At 38.5% G+C, this 17642-nt stretch overlaps 1 protein-coding gene across 2 annotated transcripts in view; it reads right to left on the reverse strand.

The window, feature by feature from the left end:
- The window catches only part of LOC139971354 (chromatin-remodeling ATPase INO80-like), a 112034-nt gene that overhangs the window by 8989 nt on the left and 85403 nt on the right, over positions 1-17642 (reverse strand). For both annotated transcript variants that reach the window (XM_071977716.1, XM_071977715.1), the window contains exon 31: positions 17042-17257. In XM_071977716.1, the coding sequence (XP_071833817.1) occupies positions 17042-17257 (216 nt within the window). The remainder of the gene's footprint in view (positions 1-17041; positions 17258-17642) is intronic.

The raw sequence follows: 17642 nt of genomic DNA on the forward strand, positions 1-17642 counted from the left end.
TGGCAAATTGTACTTGCTATAAAATATTGGGGCAACCTATCCCTTTATGAATTATTATTATTGTACTTCATCCAGCACAGTTTCCCTTCAATCAGAAACCCTGTGGTCATGATGCAAATACCATTAAGTAAGATGTGACTACTTCGATGAAATGACCTAACATCTTAAAGTTCATTCACCTGCAATCTGTGTTCAATCTTTAGGACATTGCAAACTTCAACACAATACAAGTCAGAAACAGCATCAAAAATCTGGAGGGGGAATCTTAGGAACAGAACGTTCTTTTTTTGGGGGGGGGGGAGAGAAGAGGGGGAGAGGGGAATGGTAGGGGTAAACCAAACCAAGTCACTTTTCCTCCCTGGCCGATCCCCTTCCCATAGGTAGGTTGCATCACTTCGTATAAAGTGTAATTCTTAGTGACACAGGAAGCCAACTACTGTAGTAACAACCTCCGCCACGGTTAATTGGAAGAAATGGTGAAATGGTTAAATCAACCTAGGTAACAAATAATGAGAAAACCAGTTGTTAGCTGAACAGTACACCTGCAACCATGATGCAACTGGCTTGAACCTGTAAATGGCTCCAGATTAACCCCTTTATGTTCATTGACTTCAATCTCCTACAGAAACCTACATTGTTATTCCAGGATGATATTGAGCAAGTTTGGGGAATTCCCACATAGTTTCTGTGGTTGCACTAGCTTTGAAGTATTTTAAACAATACTCAAAATTTTACCTGCCCACATGACTCATTCAACATAAACAGCTGTGTTCTTAAACATTGATCCCAAGCAACCCATATATATGACCCTTGACCTGCTCTGTAATTGGTCAAAATCTAGCGATCATTGTGTCAAACTTTCGTCCACATTTGTGAACCATTCTGTGCAAAACACTTTTAAAAATTGTGAATAAACCACACCATTGGGGCTGTCATATGTGATACACAGTCCATATTACAATTTTTTAGATATTTTATGTACACTGAATTTAAATCTATGTCTGTGTTAAATGTGACAAGTGCCTTTAACAGGAGAAGTGATGCTTGGCTATCACAAAAAGGGAAAAAAAAGAGGAAAGTTTAGGCAACATAATTGTGTCACATATATGTTGACATCAACATTACACATTAAAGGGTGCGAAGACTCGCGCAAAAAGAAACGTCTAATGCCGGTAATCTGACCTAGTTTCGAATGAGGTGTAACAGAAGTGTTATACACCACCATCCATCCCAGAAAGTACACACACAGCTTGCTACCATCGGTTATTAGACACTAGTGTACAGTCAGTACATACAGCTGCGGTCAATACTCACAGCACAGTGTACAAACAATACAGCGATGGACATCTCAGGTCCAGCTGAAAATAACAAGGTATCACGTATCATTACTGTACTGTCTGCATTTTATAGCGACACGAACTAAACATCACTTGCAAGCAACGGAAAGTTAACTTTTTCAGATGACGGCACGCGGTTTGGGGCAAGTCTTCAATGCCTTTAACTCCCTATGATGTGGTACTTCACAATTACAGTATCCCTTCAAGGTGAGGTATCTACAAAACAATCACTACTTCTTTAAGAGGTGACAGACGCTGGGCGGACCTCAATCATTCCTACTCTAATGACTTCAGGGAGTAGCATTTACACTACATTAATGACAGTGGCATGCACTAAAACAACAACATGAAATTTCATGAATATCTCACAATCATTTGGGGGCGATTAAGAAAGAATGTATATCCTCATGATATCACACCAGTTAGGCCTAGGCTACCAAAAGCCATCATAAGAGGTGCAAATTATACCTAGCCCAGGGCCCTAAATGACAAACTCACTTCTACGTTAATCGTTTCAAAATGTACACTGTACTAGTGTACCATAAGTAAAATCTTTTTGAAATACCACACAAACGTATGTCGGTGTGAGATTTGTCAACTATCGATAGTAAGGCAACTTCCACGCACGGTATCTGGCCGTGACAAACTTGTTTTGAATGATTTATGATCAATTAAACCTGATGCTTAGAAATGTGGTGCAGACCAAATAACATTAAATTATTGACATAACATGTGTAGAAAGAGAATGTTGGCAACATTCTCAAATAACCTTGAGAAGGTTCTGTCATCGTGCATGTATACATACACCGAAAAATGAATGAAAAACCATCCCGTTGCTAATTCACCAAAAACTCAGTGTGTCCGTTTGTATCAATTTGATTTCTATTGTGGGAAAGTAAAACTCATTAAAATGATTTGAGATGAAAAATGAAAAACAAGAAGCATTTATCATCGATCGGTTTGATAAAGACTGAATGATTCCTTCATAAGCTAAAAAGAAAGAAGCAATATCCACGCAAGAAAAGGTTTGAAACTACAAACATGTCTGCAGGTAAACATGAATGTTGGTATCATAGAGACACAGCACATACGGCATACGGTTCCACCGTTTAGAGCTCGTGCAATCGTGAGTTCATAGTAATTCAACGAAACGAACAGATGATAGGTTGCTTATGTTTATTCAACATTTACGTAAGCTTTAGAAGCCTCCTCTAGTATTGTTCCTTATTGACTACAGGTAAACATCACTGTTATCAAGAGTCGCTGTACTACTGTATGCGCATCTGTTCATTTTCCAAGAAATCATAGAGAAATGTCATTGAAGTAATCATTGAGAACAATAGACAGGAAGATATGAACTAGATTTGCCAAGATGACAACATGACTGAAGCTTCAGTTGATATTACGAGAGTTTCCAACGTGGATATTAAGGTGACACGAAAAAAGGCTAGATATTCTAAAGAAGGCCAAAGAATTCCAAAAACTTTCCAAAAGAATTCCAAAACCTTTTGAATATTTTTGTGATTATTTATTAGCATGGTTATAGCTTCCCACCCAAGTCCTTTTGCAATTTTCAATCAAGTATATTGAAATTGGGCAGTTCCTAGCTGCACCCCCTCTGTTACCCCACCTGCCACTCTTTCCCCCCACCCCCTCCCAGGCAAACTGTACAAGGATCCTATAGTATCTAACATGCACACTGGAGTAGGCCTAGCTCGACTAGCCGCCTACATTCATCTGAGCACTGTGCATGTATTAAAAGCAAAAAGCCTATTTAAATATTGTTGATACATGTATTGTTGAATGATATCAGCAGATTGCTCACTATTTAAGTATATTCTTTCCAGTTCAGAGTGAGAAGGTACTTCCCCTTTCCCCTTCATGCTACCACACTGCCCATGATGTAGAATCTCTTTTCCTTTAATCTTTTTTTTAAGTCCGAAAGTTTTGAATGACAAAGGCTTCATTAGCTTTATGACAAAGCTTTTTGACAATTATTTTATCTGCCATAAATTGGACACAAAACAGATAACATTTTGATCATGCAAAGGGTTATTGCTTGTGTTTGTTTGGAAAGATCATCCAGGAATCCCTCTTGAAATACATAACTTTCCTCACTCGTATGTAAAACCGTGTAACGAAACCTGCAATCAGGGTCAACCAAAATGACGGAAAAACAGGATAAGAGAGAAAACTATACAAAATAACTTGCATTTACAATACATGCTATTTGAAGGCTTCCTAATTTCAAAAGAACTGCTCTCTTTGCCCTGTTCTGTATTTTGATACTTTGAATAATGGAAAGGAAAAAAAAAAATATCATCACACTGACTGAAAAGTGCAAGAAGAAAAACTACAAAGTGAGCCCGCCGTTTGAGGTGTTACAAAAAGAAGAGCCGTTCACACCCCTATCATCACACCTCCTTGTATGTGGTAGATATCATTGGAAAGTTTACAAACAGTTGAAAAGAAAAAAAAAGGCGAATCTCAACTCCCTAGTACTGGATAGAATGGTTACTGTCCCTACAAATTGATACAAGGAAGTCACATGCAGAGGTAGAGTGCTTGTCTCTTGCAGTTTTTTTTATCATTTTAGATCATTTCTAAAAGTGAAAGACTAACTACTACAACAGAACGAAGAGAAAAGGAAAATGCCGGCCCGTGGCTTGAATAGCTTCAAAAGGAAAACTCCAGTAGCCGTAGTACTGCTGAGGCCTCAAAGACCTTCCTCCTTTGTCTGACGAGGTTTGAAATTTTATTGTTAACATACTGGCCACGGATGAATGCACAATCATCAGTTCTCTGCGTTTTTCAAAGGATCCCTTTTATTCTTCATTTGAATTAACACCAACTCACAAGAGTTAAATTCTATTCAAGAATCGTGGGAATTTCTGGCTAATCTGGTCGGAGAACAATAACCGAGGTGTAAAAAAAACTGTGAGTCAAGGTCAAAGAATAGACCGAAGAATGGCCAACTGTCATTTAAATGGAGGGCGCTAGACCAAAGTATAAAAAAAACCCAATTAACACAATAAATGATGTCATCATAAAAGATCACAAGGTTCTTTGTAACAAAGACACATTGCTGAAAGACGTCAGTTTACACCGTAACCACTGTTTAAACGTGTTTACTAAATACTGAGCCTAAAATTCAATAGCACTGCCCGCAAATATGCTAGATAGTCGAATAACGGTCACCCTTGCTCGGATTTCAATGAAAAACATATTTTACCGCCATTGTAAAAGCAGGCCCTAATTATCAACACTGAGATAGTTAATTGTCTAATTTAATAGTCTTATATGGCTAAATAATTTGGACGATGTAAGCCTTAACTTCTAGCAATTTTGGTGCGCTAAAATTTGGGGCCACTACCGACGACCTATACTAGCAATGAAGAAGGAGGCACATACAAATCAATTGGTTTGTCTGTTACACTTGTACATTTCAAATGCTGTACACTATCTAAAAAAATGCTTCTATGAGAATGAGATATATGCTACTTGTAGGCCTCGAAACTCTCATGTTTCATCATATCATATTGGTAGAGATGGTTTCTCTCCCAAAAATCAACTATAAAGTTTTTGGTCACAGAAAATCTGGAAGATATTCCATGTTATGAACCTGCGTGGATATTTACAAACAAGAAAAAATAACTGTCTCCTCACTACAACTGCACTCTTCCTTCATTGTGTCTATAGAACATTTATGGTAACTTTACAGTACTGTCCTATCTTGGTGGTGACCAATTTCCTGTCTACTGCCCTCCCCCCTTCTCTTTCTACCACCTGTAGTGTCCACTCGGCTGAGAACAGCTCTAGTAATCTACAGAAATCCTTTAAGTCATGTATGCTTGAAAGCTTTCAACGGTTTTGGATATCATCAATCTTAGGGTACACACACACATGAAAAGAAAGAGCCAGAGGGGGAGGGGGGGGGGGTTGGAGGAGGAGGGGGGGTTGGAGGAGAGAGGGTGGTAGTAGTGTTGTAGCAAAACTTATTCAGTATACTTAAAGTAGGATTCAGAGTTTGAACACTGTGTTCTATTCATTCACTACTCTGTCAGTAAATACTACTTTGTCCAGTTTCTCATGCACATATACTCACTAATTAGTGAGTAACTGTCGGAAGAAGCAAGATTGACAGGTCTTTTTCGACGGTCTTTTCGTATTTAAATTTCCACCCAATTGCCAGTAGCCTACTTTACACTTCACGAGCATTTCAAAACAGCCAATTAGGAGGAAACATGTATTGCAAAACACTATTGAGTCCTTGAAGTAATATTAGTAAATACAGACAGGGTACATGTGTAATCAACCTACATGTGTAGATCCGCACAAACTATACGTAAAGGTATATGCAGCACACCTTTTGCATAGACAACATTGCTTGAACACCAAAGGGATGAAAGTTGCCCACCCCGCAAAGAAACGAAAGAAAGCGAAAGCAACTTTGTAAGTCTGACGTTCAAACGGAAAGGAAATTGTCGAATGGCAATCGTTAAAGATGGCGTAAGGTTTTAGTTCAGACGTACAGGTGGCCAAATAACTTCTTGTCAGGTTCATACTTTGGGATACTTTACATTCGTGTCTGTCCCCTTTCTGACCTCAGTTGTGAATATTCATTGACTACTAAACAGGGGAGCTAATGAGTTTGCAAGGTTTGACAACTCTATGCCGTTATCTTGCATTTTTCATCATTTCAATGGAAGTCAGTCATATTAATGACTTGGTCAGGCATTAACGGTAATGTGTGATTAATTCACAACAATTTCGTGTACATGGCTTGCAGGTCCAAAACAAACACTGATTCCTACCTTTAACTTTTTGACAATTTCCTTTGAGAGAGCACTTTAAATGATATTATTCAATTTGACAGGCTTTTTGCATAATTTGTTTAACTAATACGTCGATAAATAATTTTTTTTATCGCATCTCCCTACATGTAATGTATAGGGAAATGAGATATTCTACTGCAACCCACATCAGAAATGTGAGGAAGTGTGTGAGTGAGCCAAAAAAAGTGTGTTGCCAACTCCCCCTAGACAAACTTGGTTGGTAGGTGCCTGACCATGTAAAGTCATGCCTGACATCATAAGGTCAAATGTCAAGAAACCTAAAAATTGGTCTTTAGCCATTTTTTGCTTGTCAACAGGTAGGAAAAAGTCTTTAAAACACATGATATGTAGAAAATTTAAAATGAAGGAGATTTAGGTGTTTAGGGTCGTGGTCAAAGGTCAATTGCAGTCAAAGGTCAACTTGGTCTAAATTGTGCGATAAAGTGTGTCGCAAACTCCTACTAGACCGTATGTCTGATCAAGTTCAAACTGGTGCCTGACCATATAAACTTGTGCCTGTGTAATTTATGACATCATAGGTCTAAGGTCAGATATATAACAAACTAAACATGTGTTATTAGCTATTTTCTGCTTGTCAACATGTAGGAAAAAATTCATAATAGCACACAAATGTAGAGAATGAGACAACTTTTAAAATAGTGCAGATTTTGGTGCTTAGGGTTGAGAGTAAAGGTCAATTGTAATTTTGTCCTAAATTGTTCGAAAAAGTTTTGGTATTTAGGATCGAGGACATGTAACCTTGTGCCTGTATAATTGATGACGTAATACGTCCAACGCCAAAGGTCAAAGGTAGAAACACCTAAAAATTGATGATTAGCCATGTAGGTAAGAGCCATTAATCACACGATATGTAGAGAATAATGAGACAAATACTAGAATATCCTTTCTTGGATGTTGAGGGTCAGGTTGAAAGTACATTGTAGGTCAGAGGTGAAATTTGATGCCTTGCAGGTAATACTGTTTCCTACTAAACTTTAACCTATATGTTAGAAAACTGGATTTTCCAGCCTATTAAGAAAGATAGCAACCAGATGCATTCAGAAGTAACCCAACAATCTCTTCTATCATTGAGGAGATATGAGCTGTATCTCCATGCATAGCCCTCTTATATTACTGTACTTTGTGAGTTTTGTAATATATATGAGTATCAGATAAAAGACTGATATCTTACATAACTAGGAGAGGGATGTGTGATGCCAAATACACTTAACAGGTCCATCAAATATGTATCAATAACTCGTTCTGTGTGACTCCATATATGTATAGTTTTTGTATAATTCGGGTCATTTGATAGGATATTTCACGTATGCTGTCCCAAACTACCACAAAATTTGAAAAGAAAATGTGAGTCAAAAACAAAAGTAGGTCGACAATATAAATTTAAATTACTTCCTATTTGTGATTAGCAGAACTTCTTACACACTAAATATTCATTTCCTATTTGTGAATAGCAAAACTTCTTACACACTAAATATTCATGTCCTATTTTTGATTGGCAGAACTTCAGATGCACTAAATATTCATATACTATTGTGATTGGCAGAACTTCTTACACACTAAATATTCATATACTATTGTGATTGGCAGAACTTCTTACACACTAAATATTCATATCCTATTGTGATTGGCAGAACTTCAGATGCACGCTGTCTGGTGGAAGCCAACAAAAGAAAGCCATCTATGTGTCACAGCCATTCTACTACACTGGTTAGTAGTGTGATAGCATTGCGTTAGTATCATCACTATTAACCCAATGACAATACTGTTGACAGTTGTTGTCACAAAAGCAGCATTTAACTGATTCACATCCACATTTTGTACCTACATTTTGCACCTACAATTTACTGGGACCCACCAACATCATCAAGACACCACACCTACTAAAATTATAGAGTTGGAAGCACTTTCGTACAGTCATAGTTCTATTAAAGTGTGTTGAATTTTCGAAATTAGACCAAAGTTTCTGCTGTATTGGTTTAGTCCAGCCTAGCCAAACCCGTTTCTACTAATTGTCTGCCTTATACCACTGGCACTATATAGCTTGGGTACTACATTTGTAGAAGAAGAAAGATTGCTTTGTTACCATACCACACAGTAGCTTATTTGCTTATATATGGCATTGCCATTATGTTTCTACCAGTGTTGGTGACAAATGTATACAAACGTTACTGCACAATACAACAGGCAGTACACAATGTAATTCACGGTAATAATGTCTTTCAATTCAAAGGGAGACGTTTGTATGCATACATTATTATCTTCCTGCTGTTATCAAGTTACACAAAATTTACGTAAAATGTGGTTTTAAGACCAATGAATATATGTTTTGTCAAAATTTTGTCTGTAAGGATAGTACTCTTTTATTGTAATTTTGCGAGAAACATCTTGGAACAGCAGGCTTGTACTGTTTAGTAGGAAGTTGTACACAACACCCTATCCTCCTTCAAAGCAACTGCAAATCTAAGGTTAAAAAAAGGGTAGGGTACACAAAAGTTGCAAATCTATTTTGGACAATTACAAAGGTTTCTTCTTTCTTTTCAGCCACCGAAAATATATTTTGCAACCTAATAATGAAAGTTAGCAATCCCACAAAGTATTTAGTTGATCTTGAGCCAAAGGTTTCATAAGAACAGAATTATTATTTACACACCTACTAAATGAATTTCTATAGTAAAAGCACTTCTAACGTTGCCTAACAATGAGGATTCAGCACACGCTTAAAATCAAATACTGAACACAATATCTTGAAGCTTTAAAAAACAAACAAAGCATATCGCTTCATGTAGATGTATCCATCGTGTAAAACCTGCGGGTTCAGCTGCCAATGGGAAACTAACTTTGCATTTTGTACGCCTACAATTGTAAAGCCACTGTACTAATACTGGCCCCCAACAGATGACTTAATCACTGTCTGTGATAGTAAACAAGTGCTTGGTAGAAATGCATGGGCAACATTAACATGATACATTACAGCTTCAGAAATTACATTTACAATCAGATCAACTGGTAGACAACTTCTATGAATTTCATTTATTTCTCAAAGTTAAGATAAGTTTACATAAAGGTCACAAAATGTTTCTTTGTATTAAACTAGACTGGTGATCACGGTGATAAATTCCAACAGGTAGGTATACTGTGTGTGTAGTTTCAATAGGTCCCAAGCATCTACTGTGTGTGTAGGTTCAATAGGTCCCAAGCATCTACTGTGTGTGTAGTTTCAATAGGTCCCAAGCATCTACTGTGTGTGTAGGTTCACTAGGGCCCAAGCATCTACTGTGTGTAGTTTCACTAGGTCCCAAGCAATCTACTGTGTATGTAGTTTCAATAGGTCCCAAGCATCTACTGTGTGTGTAGTTTCAATAGGTCCCAAGCATCTACTGTGTGTGAAGTTTCCAATAGGTCCCAAGCATCTACTGTGTGTGTAGTTTTCACTAGGGCCCAAGCATCTACTGTGTGTGTAGTTTCAATAGGTCCCAAGCATCTACTGTGTGTGTAGTTTCAATAGGTCCCAAGCATCTACTGTATGTGTAGTTTCAATAAGTCCCAAGCATCTACTGTGTGTGTAGGTTCACTAGGGCCCAAGCATCTACTGTGTGTGTAGGTTCACTAGGGCCCAAGCATCTACTGTGTGTGTAGTTTCAATAGGTCCCAAGCATCTACTGTGTGTGTAGTTTCAATAGGTCCCAAGCATCTAATGTGTGTGTAGTTTCAATAGGTCCCAAGCATCTACTGTGTGTGTAGTTTCAATAGGTCCCAAGCATCTACTGTGTGTGTAGGTTCACTAGGGCCCGAGCATTTACTGTGTATGTAGTTTCAAAAGGGCCCAAGCATCTACTGTGTGTGTAGTTTCAATAGGTCCCAAGCATCTACTGTGTGTGTAGGTTCACTAGAGCCCAAGCATCTACTGTGTTTGTAGGTTCACTAGGGCCCAAGCATCTACTGTGTGTGTAGGTTCACTAGGGCCCAAGCATCTACTGTGTGTGTAGTTTCAATAGGTCCCAAGCATCTACTGTGTGTGTAGTCTCAATAGGTCCCAAGCATGTTTCATGGTTATAAATTCCAACAGGTAGGTCTACTGTGTGTGTAGTCTCAATAGGTCCCAAGCATCTACTGTGTGTGTAGTCTCAATAGGTCTCTTTTTCAAACACAAGCATGGTACATGACGGTTTAAAAAGAGATATTCAAAGTTCGGGCATAATCTATAATAGGAAGGAGTAACAACAGGAGCTAGACTTCAAATCCTGCTATCCAATATTTGCATCATCTCATTGATCTGTGCATCTGAATAAAAAGGTTCTAAAAATGATGATAACAATATTTCCATTTTCTTCTTTTGCCCTGGTATTTTGACATTGCCTCAACACTCTACAGAATATTCAACAAAGGATGAATCTGATGGGTGCCGAACTAGCGGCAGGGATGTATTAGTCATTGCTGTTTGATAACAAGCTCGCCAACCAGCTCCACCATCCTCCCAACAACAAGCTTCCAGACTTTGATGTGTTGTTTTCCTCCAGCAACAGAAATCCAAACTCACATTCAGTTTGCAAAACAAACTGATGAATTAATAATCAACAAATTTTTTTGTATCAAAATGGAAGAGCTTGTGTGAATCTTTTATTATTTTCTACTACTTCTGTTACACATCATCATCATGATGATACTTTACTGGAAACTGGATTGCAACCATCCAGGGTTCACCTAGTTATTTATTCATAACAATGTATATTAAAGTGCAATAAAAGGGCACACATGATTAATTGGTACCAGGGATTCTGTAATCAAGACACACAGACAGAACATGTCATCATATTTTGATTTTAATTATTATGTCAGTTAATAAATTCGTAAGTTCTTCTTGGGTTTGTGGTTTTGTACAATTTTGAAACAACAAAATTACAACAACAATAAAACCCATGTATATATATATATATATGTATATATATGTATATATGTATGTGTGATGCTAATTTTAGTACTTCACAAAATGTATGGTTGGAGCATACAGTATATATATCTATATGTAACAGATCAAGTTAAGATTCATGCAAGGAAAGTGGTTCTTGTTGGCAATATGGTTTGAAAGATGTTTGTTTGTGACTTTGTCGGTGAGAGATGGCAAGGAGAAGGGGTGAAGGGGAGAGGGGTGAAGGGGAGAGGGATGAAGGGGAGAGGGGGTGGGGGAGAAGGGGTGGAGGAGAGAAGGTGGAGGGTAGAGGGATAGGGGAGGTGCACATTTGCCACATTTCTTATATTTAATCATGTACAATAATACCTGAACTCAACTATATCCATAAGACAAACAAACAACACCATCTAATTGCACTTTCGTTATCACATTTAGCATCATAGGTTCTGTAATGTATTTTTTTATTTTTTATGATATTATTAATTTATGATATATATCGACCTACAAGAAAGGTCCTTTAATTAAAAGGTTAAGCTAACTGTCTGTTTGCATAGCTGTGCATTTATACTGCTGAGTTAGGTTAATCATGGATCACTAAGTTTGAATATGCATCAATTATATCTACAAATCGGTGACTTGAATCTGCCTTTTGATGTCCTAAAAAGCAATCACTTATAGAATTCAATTGTGAGATCCGATGGTTTCCAGCCTTCTGCATTTTTAAAGGGAGGTACAGAGTTTGGTGGAAAAGCGTAGGTATTAGTGTTATCCACGGTGTCTCTTTTTCCAACACGTGTTAGTTCATTAAGAAGAGTTTATTTGCAAAGTTAACAAACTCAAAAAGTCTGTCTCATTGCTGGTAAGATACAGAGATTATATATATGTCAACTGACCACTCTCTGAATTTACAGCTAAAACCAGAGAAACGATCCTGCTGGAAGAAAAGAGCCAGCATCGTCAAATCTGTGATGATATTCTTATACAACACTGCTTTTAGTGAGCTACAGAGGTCTGAGTGCCAACAAAATACAGGCCCATGTACACAGGACCCTCTGTGGGAGGTGGGGGGGGGAGGAGTAGTGTGTTTACTGAAGATGTGGACCATTATGTTGAACCTAGTCCTTGGAGAGGAAGGTCTTTTAATTTTGTATAATTGAGGGTGGTTTCGATGCACACTGCTTTTGTCTCGTGACGACTAGCTGCAGTGAGTTTTAACCACAACACGTAAAACCCTTCTGTGTTACCCAGGAGAGAATGGACCTTTTAAAATGGGGTGTGGTGGGGTGGGGGAGGGAGGGAGGAGGGTTGCATACGTACTTGTTGCACTCCCATAGTATACGAGCATGAAATACACAATCACACAGTGCCAGCTGTAATTTTCATTCCTGCATGTATCTCTGTGGTAGGCTACATAGGCTACAGTATGGCACAGTATGGCTTCAGAAACTCGGCTTATAACGACATGAATGGCTTTTTTATGCCTCTGATGTATCACCGTTGTGCAGACAGACTAGCACGGTTTGTAAAGCCCTGTAATTCCCTTTAAGCTATTTTATAATAACTTAGTTAATTGAATCAAGGCAAGGTTTCTGAAGTCCCTATTGTCTCAATATATCTTTGTTTGTTTAGTTCAACAGATCCTGTACCACTCAGTGTTATCTCAATCAATTCAGGAGCATAATCTTTCAAATCTTATCTACTTTTCATACTTCATTTACTTTTCATATAACACAATGCACTTTCAATAAAACCAAGAATCCTCTTTTTATTTAATATTTGCCATATATTCTTATATTTTTAGTATCTATCATGCCATTATTTAAAATAACTATGAAACTATTAAAATTGCAACACTGTTCTGGCAAGCCAGCAAAGAAATTCTTGGCTAGAAAGGCACTATGACAAAGTGACCTTGGGACCCTCAGGTTCACACTTTCTCATGACAACAAGCTCTGTAACCCATAAACTGTTGCGATTGGTCAGATACTCCTATCAACCGAAAAATTACCGCTAACTTTTGCTTCAAATTTTCGAGACATTACGGATCAGACCCTTGTGCTCTGTGTTCAGTGTCACAATGAGTTTGATACATGAAGTCAGTGCTCGGTATAAGGCCTAATGCTTCCGATCACTGAACAGGAAGTCAAGGAATTGTTTACTACACAACAAAACACGAAACCAGAAGCTGTGTGATGTGAGATGCTGCTATTGATGCCAACTACTATGCTGTTGAATTACATGCATAACAAACAAAAATGTGAGTGATCGGTCAACGACCATCCTGGGTCGGCCACGAACTGCATCGAAATCACAAATTTAAGCACCGATGATGCGGTCGGACATTCTTTCGATCCTTGGCTATCGCCGGGTACGAATCATGGGGTGTAATCCGCATTTACAGAACAAATAAGCCCCCTAGCAAGGGGTTCAATCTCAACCCACTTGTTCTCGGGTGTAGACTGGAACTTAAGTCACGTAAAATAACAGCCGAGAGAAATTGCTTTTATTCCTTCCATTTAAGGATGGATATAAATAGACAGCAGAAAACAATGGCTGACATATTATTGATCACTGCTTTATAAATAAACCAGACTAACACCTGGCATGTACATGTTATGATGTCAAAAAGGTGAATATATGCTCAAATCAGTTTCTCTATAAGTGGTCTTTTAATCTACAGCTCACTCAACCATGGCTGGTACATGCTGAGTTATTGTACGGAGAGAGTTCTGCTCCCCAAAAAAGGTGGTTAAGTTCAATAACTTATGATAAAAATATTTTGGCCTACAGTAAGAATGCGAGACTAAAATGATAGAAGTGTAGAATATTCACTTACGAAAGAAAATCAAATTGGTAGATAGTTTAAGTACTCTTGTTGACTATTCAAGATAATATCCAAACGATCACACTTTAAAGAGAAAATATTGCTACAGAAGTTGCCAACAGCATGGCAAGAAAAGCCATCCTTCAGCCGCAAGTACTCATAATGATAACGATCACACAGAACAAATGACCATGGAACGTATGCCAAGGACGGCAGGGAAAGGGGGGGGGTGCGGAGGGGATAACACACAACTTTTACGACAAGTTTGAAAATTTGCATTGAGAGAAACCTGATGTTAGCAAAATAATGAAAACCTTCAAAAGGAACAAAACCCGGTTATAAAAATTCAAATTATTTTTTTCGGTGCCAGTGTTGCTGTGAAAGGCCTTGATGACGTTCTAAAAAGGGGTGCCATGACAGAAGACAAAAGTTCGAATAATTTTAGGCCCCAGCCCCCCAAACCCCAACTTCATAATGACCTTCCCCATCCCTGAATGTATGGACTCTAGGACAAAAGTGTATGAAAACAATGAAAACAAAAGGACAAGTGGTATTCAACTTTCCCGCCCTTTCCTCATTAAAATTAGTGATACTGTAGTAGTAAAGTGGAATCAATAATGTCAATTGCTGTATGATGGTGGATTTTAAAGGTAGAAGGAAGGAAGAAAGGATGGGGGGGGGGGAGGGGCAGTGCAACTATCAGTAGATACCAAAATAGTGGTGCATATTAATAAAAGAAAAGAAAGATAAGTAAGATATGCCAACTTATGAAGCATGCTTCCTTTCTCCATTGTGTGCACCTTGTTTGGATCAAACTCATGCCGAAAAAACTTCAGATGGGTCAGGCTCTGCACTCCTCTGTGATTTTTCCCCCCTGCTGTACCACCTGTTTCCCCGGGCCCCCCTGCTTTACCAACTGCTTGAGTACTGTAGCTAACTCTGTAATGCAGAGGGCACTGCCACACCCATCAGTTTAGTCCCCAATCCTTTGCACGCACTTTGAGTACGTACAATATGGTTTGTACCATTCAGCAAATACCTAAAGTATTAGTAGTACGTCATCGCTGACAATAAAGATAGTTCAATCCATCGGGTTCATCAAATCTTGTTGGGTGTTACCCCATGTCATATTATTCATAAGTTCAGAAAGTTGCAGCATCGACATAGAAATAGAGATTCATCCACTGATAGTCCTCTTCTACAGAATAATTCCCTCTCTTGTCAGGAAAAGATCACAGCAACACCGCAGTTTTAACAATGGTAAAGAGTTCCATTGATTAGTGCTAAACTAATAGAACAAAGTAAATGCTTCCCCCAGCTGACCTGAAATCTGTCAGGAATGTGGGAATTTCTAAAAGGCTACAGAAAGAACTCTGACTTGCCCTAATGATGTCATTGACATAGGAAACACAAAGGATCATGGGAGATTTATTGAAACCGACACCTTCACCTGAACGGTTGCTATGAGACACATAGTTCTACCACTAGATCACATAGTTTGTTCTTTGGTTGAGTAGACAGAGGGTAGTGTGATTCTTAGACAATTTCAATAACACAACAGTTTCATACATATGCAACAATAGGTATTGTTCAAACCCCATGCTTCTCAACTTTTTTCTCTCAGATTCCCCACCTAGGGTGAAAAAGTATTTCCTCATTTCCCCTCCCCCCCCAAATATTTCTACAACAACGTACCACATATTTTTCCAATCACTTTCTTGCACATACTGTAACGAAGAACATTACAATTCAATCAATGTTCATGTTATCTGTTACGATTCACTCTACAATACACAAAATAAATTGTTCATTGTTATCTGTAATCATTGGATATGGAATTCAGTAGGCTACGAGCATTCAGTTTAAAGAAGAAGGCCATTCCCCCTACCATTCCCCTTACTTCTCAATTCACCCCCAATACATTTCCACTGCCCCATGGGGGTCCACATGGATCCCGGTTGAGAAGCACTGATTTAAACAGTCACTCTTTCAGTCTTATTTAGTGGCACATCTCAGAAATGGAATTGTGAAAAATGTCAACTCCAACAAATTAGGAGTGTTAGCTCAGTGGTTAACGCCAGTGCCTTCCAATCATAACGTCCCCAGTTCAAGTCACTCCACGATTACAGAGTTGTTGACAATTGACAATAATCCATGGACATTAAATATGAATCTAAGAGACTGACTTCGGTCAGCTTGTGGCTTTGATAAGCCAATGAGGCTTCTTGGCGAGTTCCTGCTTGCAGGAGGATCTAAAATACATACATACATACATACATACAACTCTACATTTAGATGACAGACTGAATTTCAACTGTATGTGCAACCAGAGTGGGAAATTAGCCGTTTGAGCAATGGACTAACAACTGTTCTTTACAGTTTACATGGGAACACAGGCATTGTACACAGAAAGTTCAACAAAATGTCTTTCAAGATGCATGTTGAAAATTGGAAGAATTAGAGAAAACAGGGAAAATTTCCCTTGGCATTGCTATTGTAGCAGTGGTCTTGTTTATATGATGCTTTGATTAATATATAGTATACAAATCTTGCTTACAATACAATAATTTGAACTTTTGTGACTTTCATCATTCTCAAGTCTTCTTCCTTAAACCTGGTTTCACTTTCATTTAATTTTGTATGAAATTGTTCCTCAAACTTTGACCAGATTCCCCAAACTTTCTGGTTTGGGAATTTATGTGTGGTGATAAGGCCAGTTAACAATATAGCCATGGAAGGTATTAAAACATTAACAAGCCTGAATGATAGCATGTGTACAAAATCGACAAAGCTAAAAATATGGAAATTGAAAAGGATACTTCAACAGTGCTTCAAGAAGGTGACGGAAAAACGTGATCCTGAAAAACGATCCCCAAAACACAAACGAAGTGAAAAACTCGGAAGAAAAGTTTGCAAGAGAAAACACATTGAGTAGTTAGTCTTCTGAAAGGAGGAGTAATTGGGCAGTTCCTCACAAGTGGGGGCACAGTGCTAAAGTGTTCCAGCCATGTAGATTAAGGTAAATAGGAAAGTGCATATGTTAAAGACTGTGACAGGTATCAGAGAGGCATAAATTAAGTTCAAATAGTTAAAGTACACGGTGCCTACGTCTTACCTGTAAAACTGAAACCATAAGCTGCATAGGCGGCCGCAGTTCCAGCGACGGCCCCGGCCCTAGCGCCTGCAATGGCTGCGGCAGCCGTTCCTTTACGGGTAGGCCTGCTCGATCTGCTGATTGGTTTCTTCATCGATGTCATCTTGAGCCCTCCCACACGTCTCCTCCCCATGCGTCTACTCAGTGCAGACTGGGGTGATGGCCCAGTGCTACCATCTGAAAGAAAAAGGAGAATTAAAAAACAACTGAACAAGTAAACCATCCAACCACCTCCACCCCAAAGAAGGGGGAAGTTCTAAAAATTCATTTTTTTTCTTTACATTTTTAATCAATTTCTTCATTATGTGCTCCATGTCTCCAACTTACACAGAATGGAAAGAATAGTACTAAACAGCCAGCCCTTAGTTTAGCCAGGATTTCTGAGTTAGAGGGGTAACAACACTATTAAGATAGGGCACTATACTCATGTCATATAACTGGTAAAAAGGATTTCTGTTGTGTGAAGTTCATTGCTTAGAAATTTGCTAAATCTTTTTATTTTGTACGTAGGATGGTGGCATAGATGGGGAGATGGGATGGGGGAGATGGGGTGGGGGTATAG

The sequence above is a fragment of the Apostichopus japonicus genome, chromosome 8, assembly GCF_037975245.1.
Source record: "Apostichopus japonicus isolate 1M-3 chromosome 8, ASM3797524v1, whole genome shotgun sequence".
Lineage (NCBI taxonomy): Eukaryota > Metazoa > Echinodermata > Holothuroidea > Aspidochirotida > Stichopodidae > Apostichopus > Apostichopus japonicus.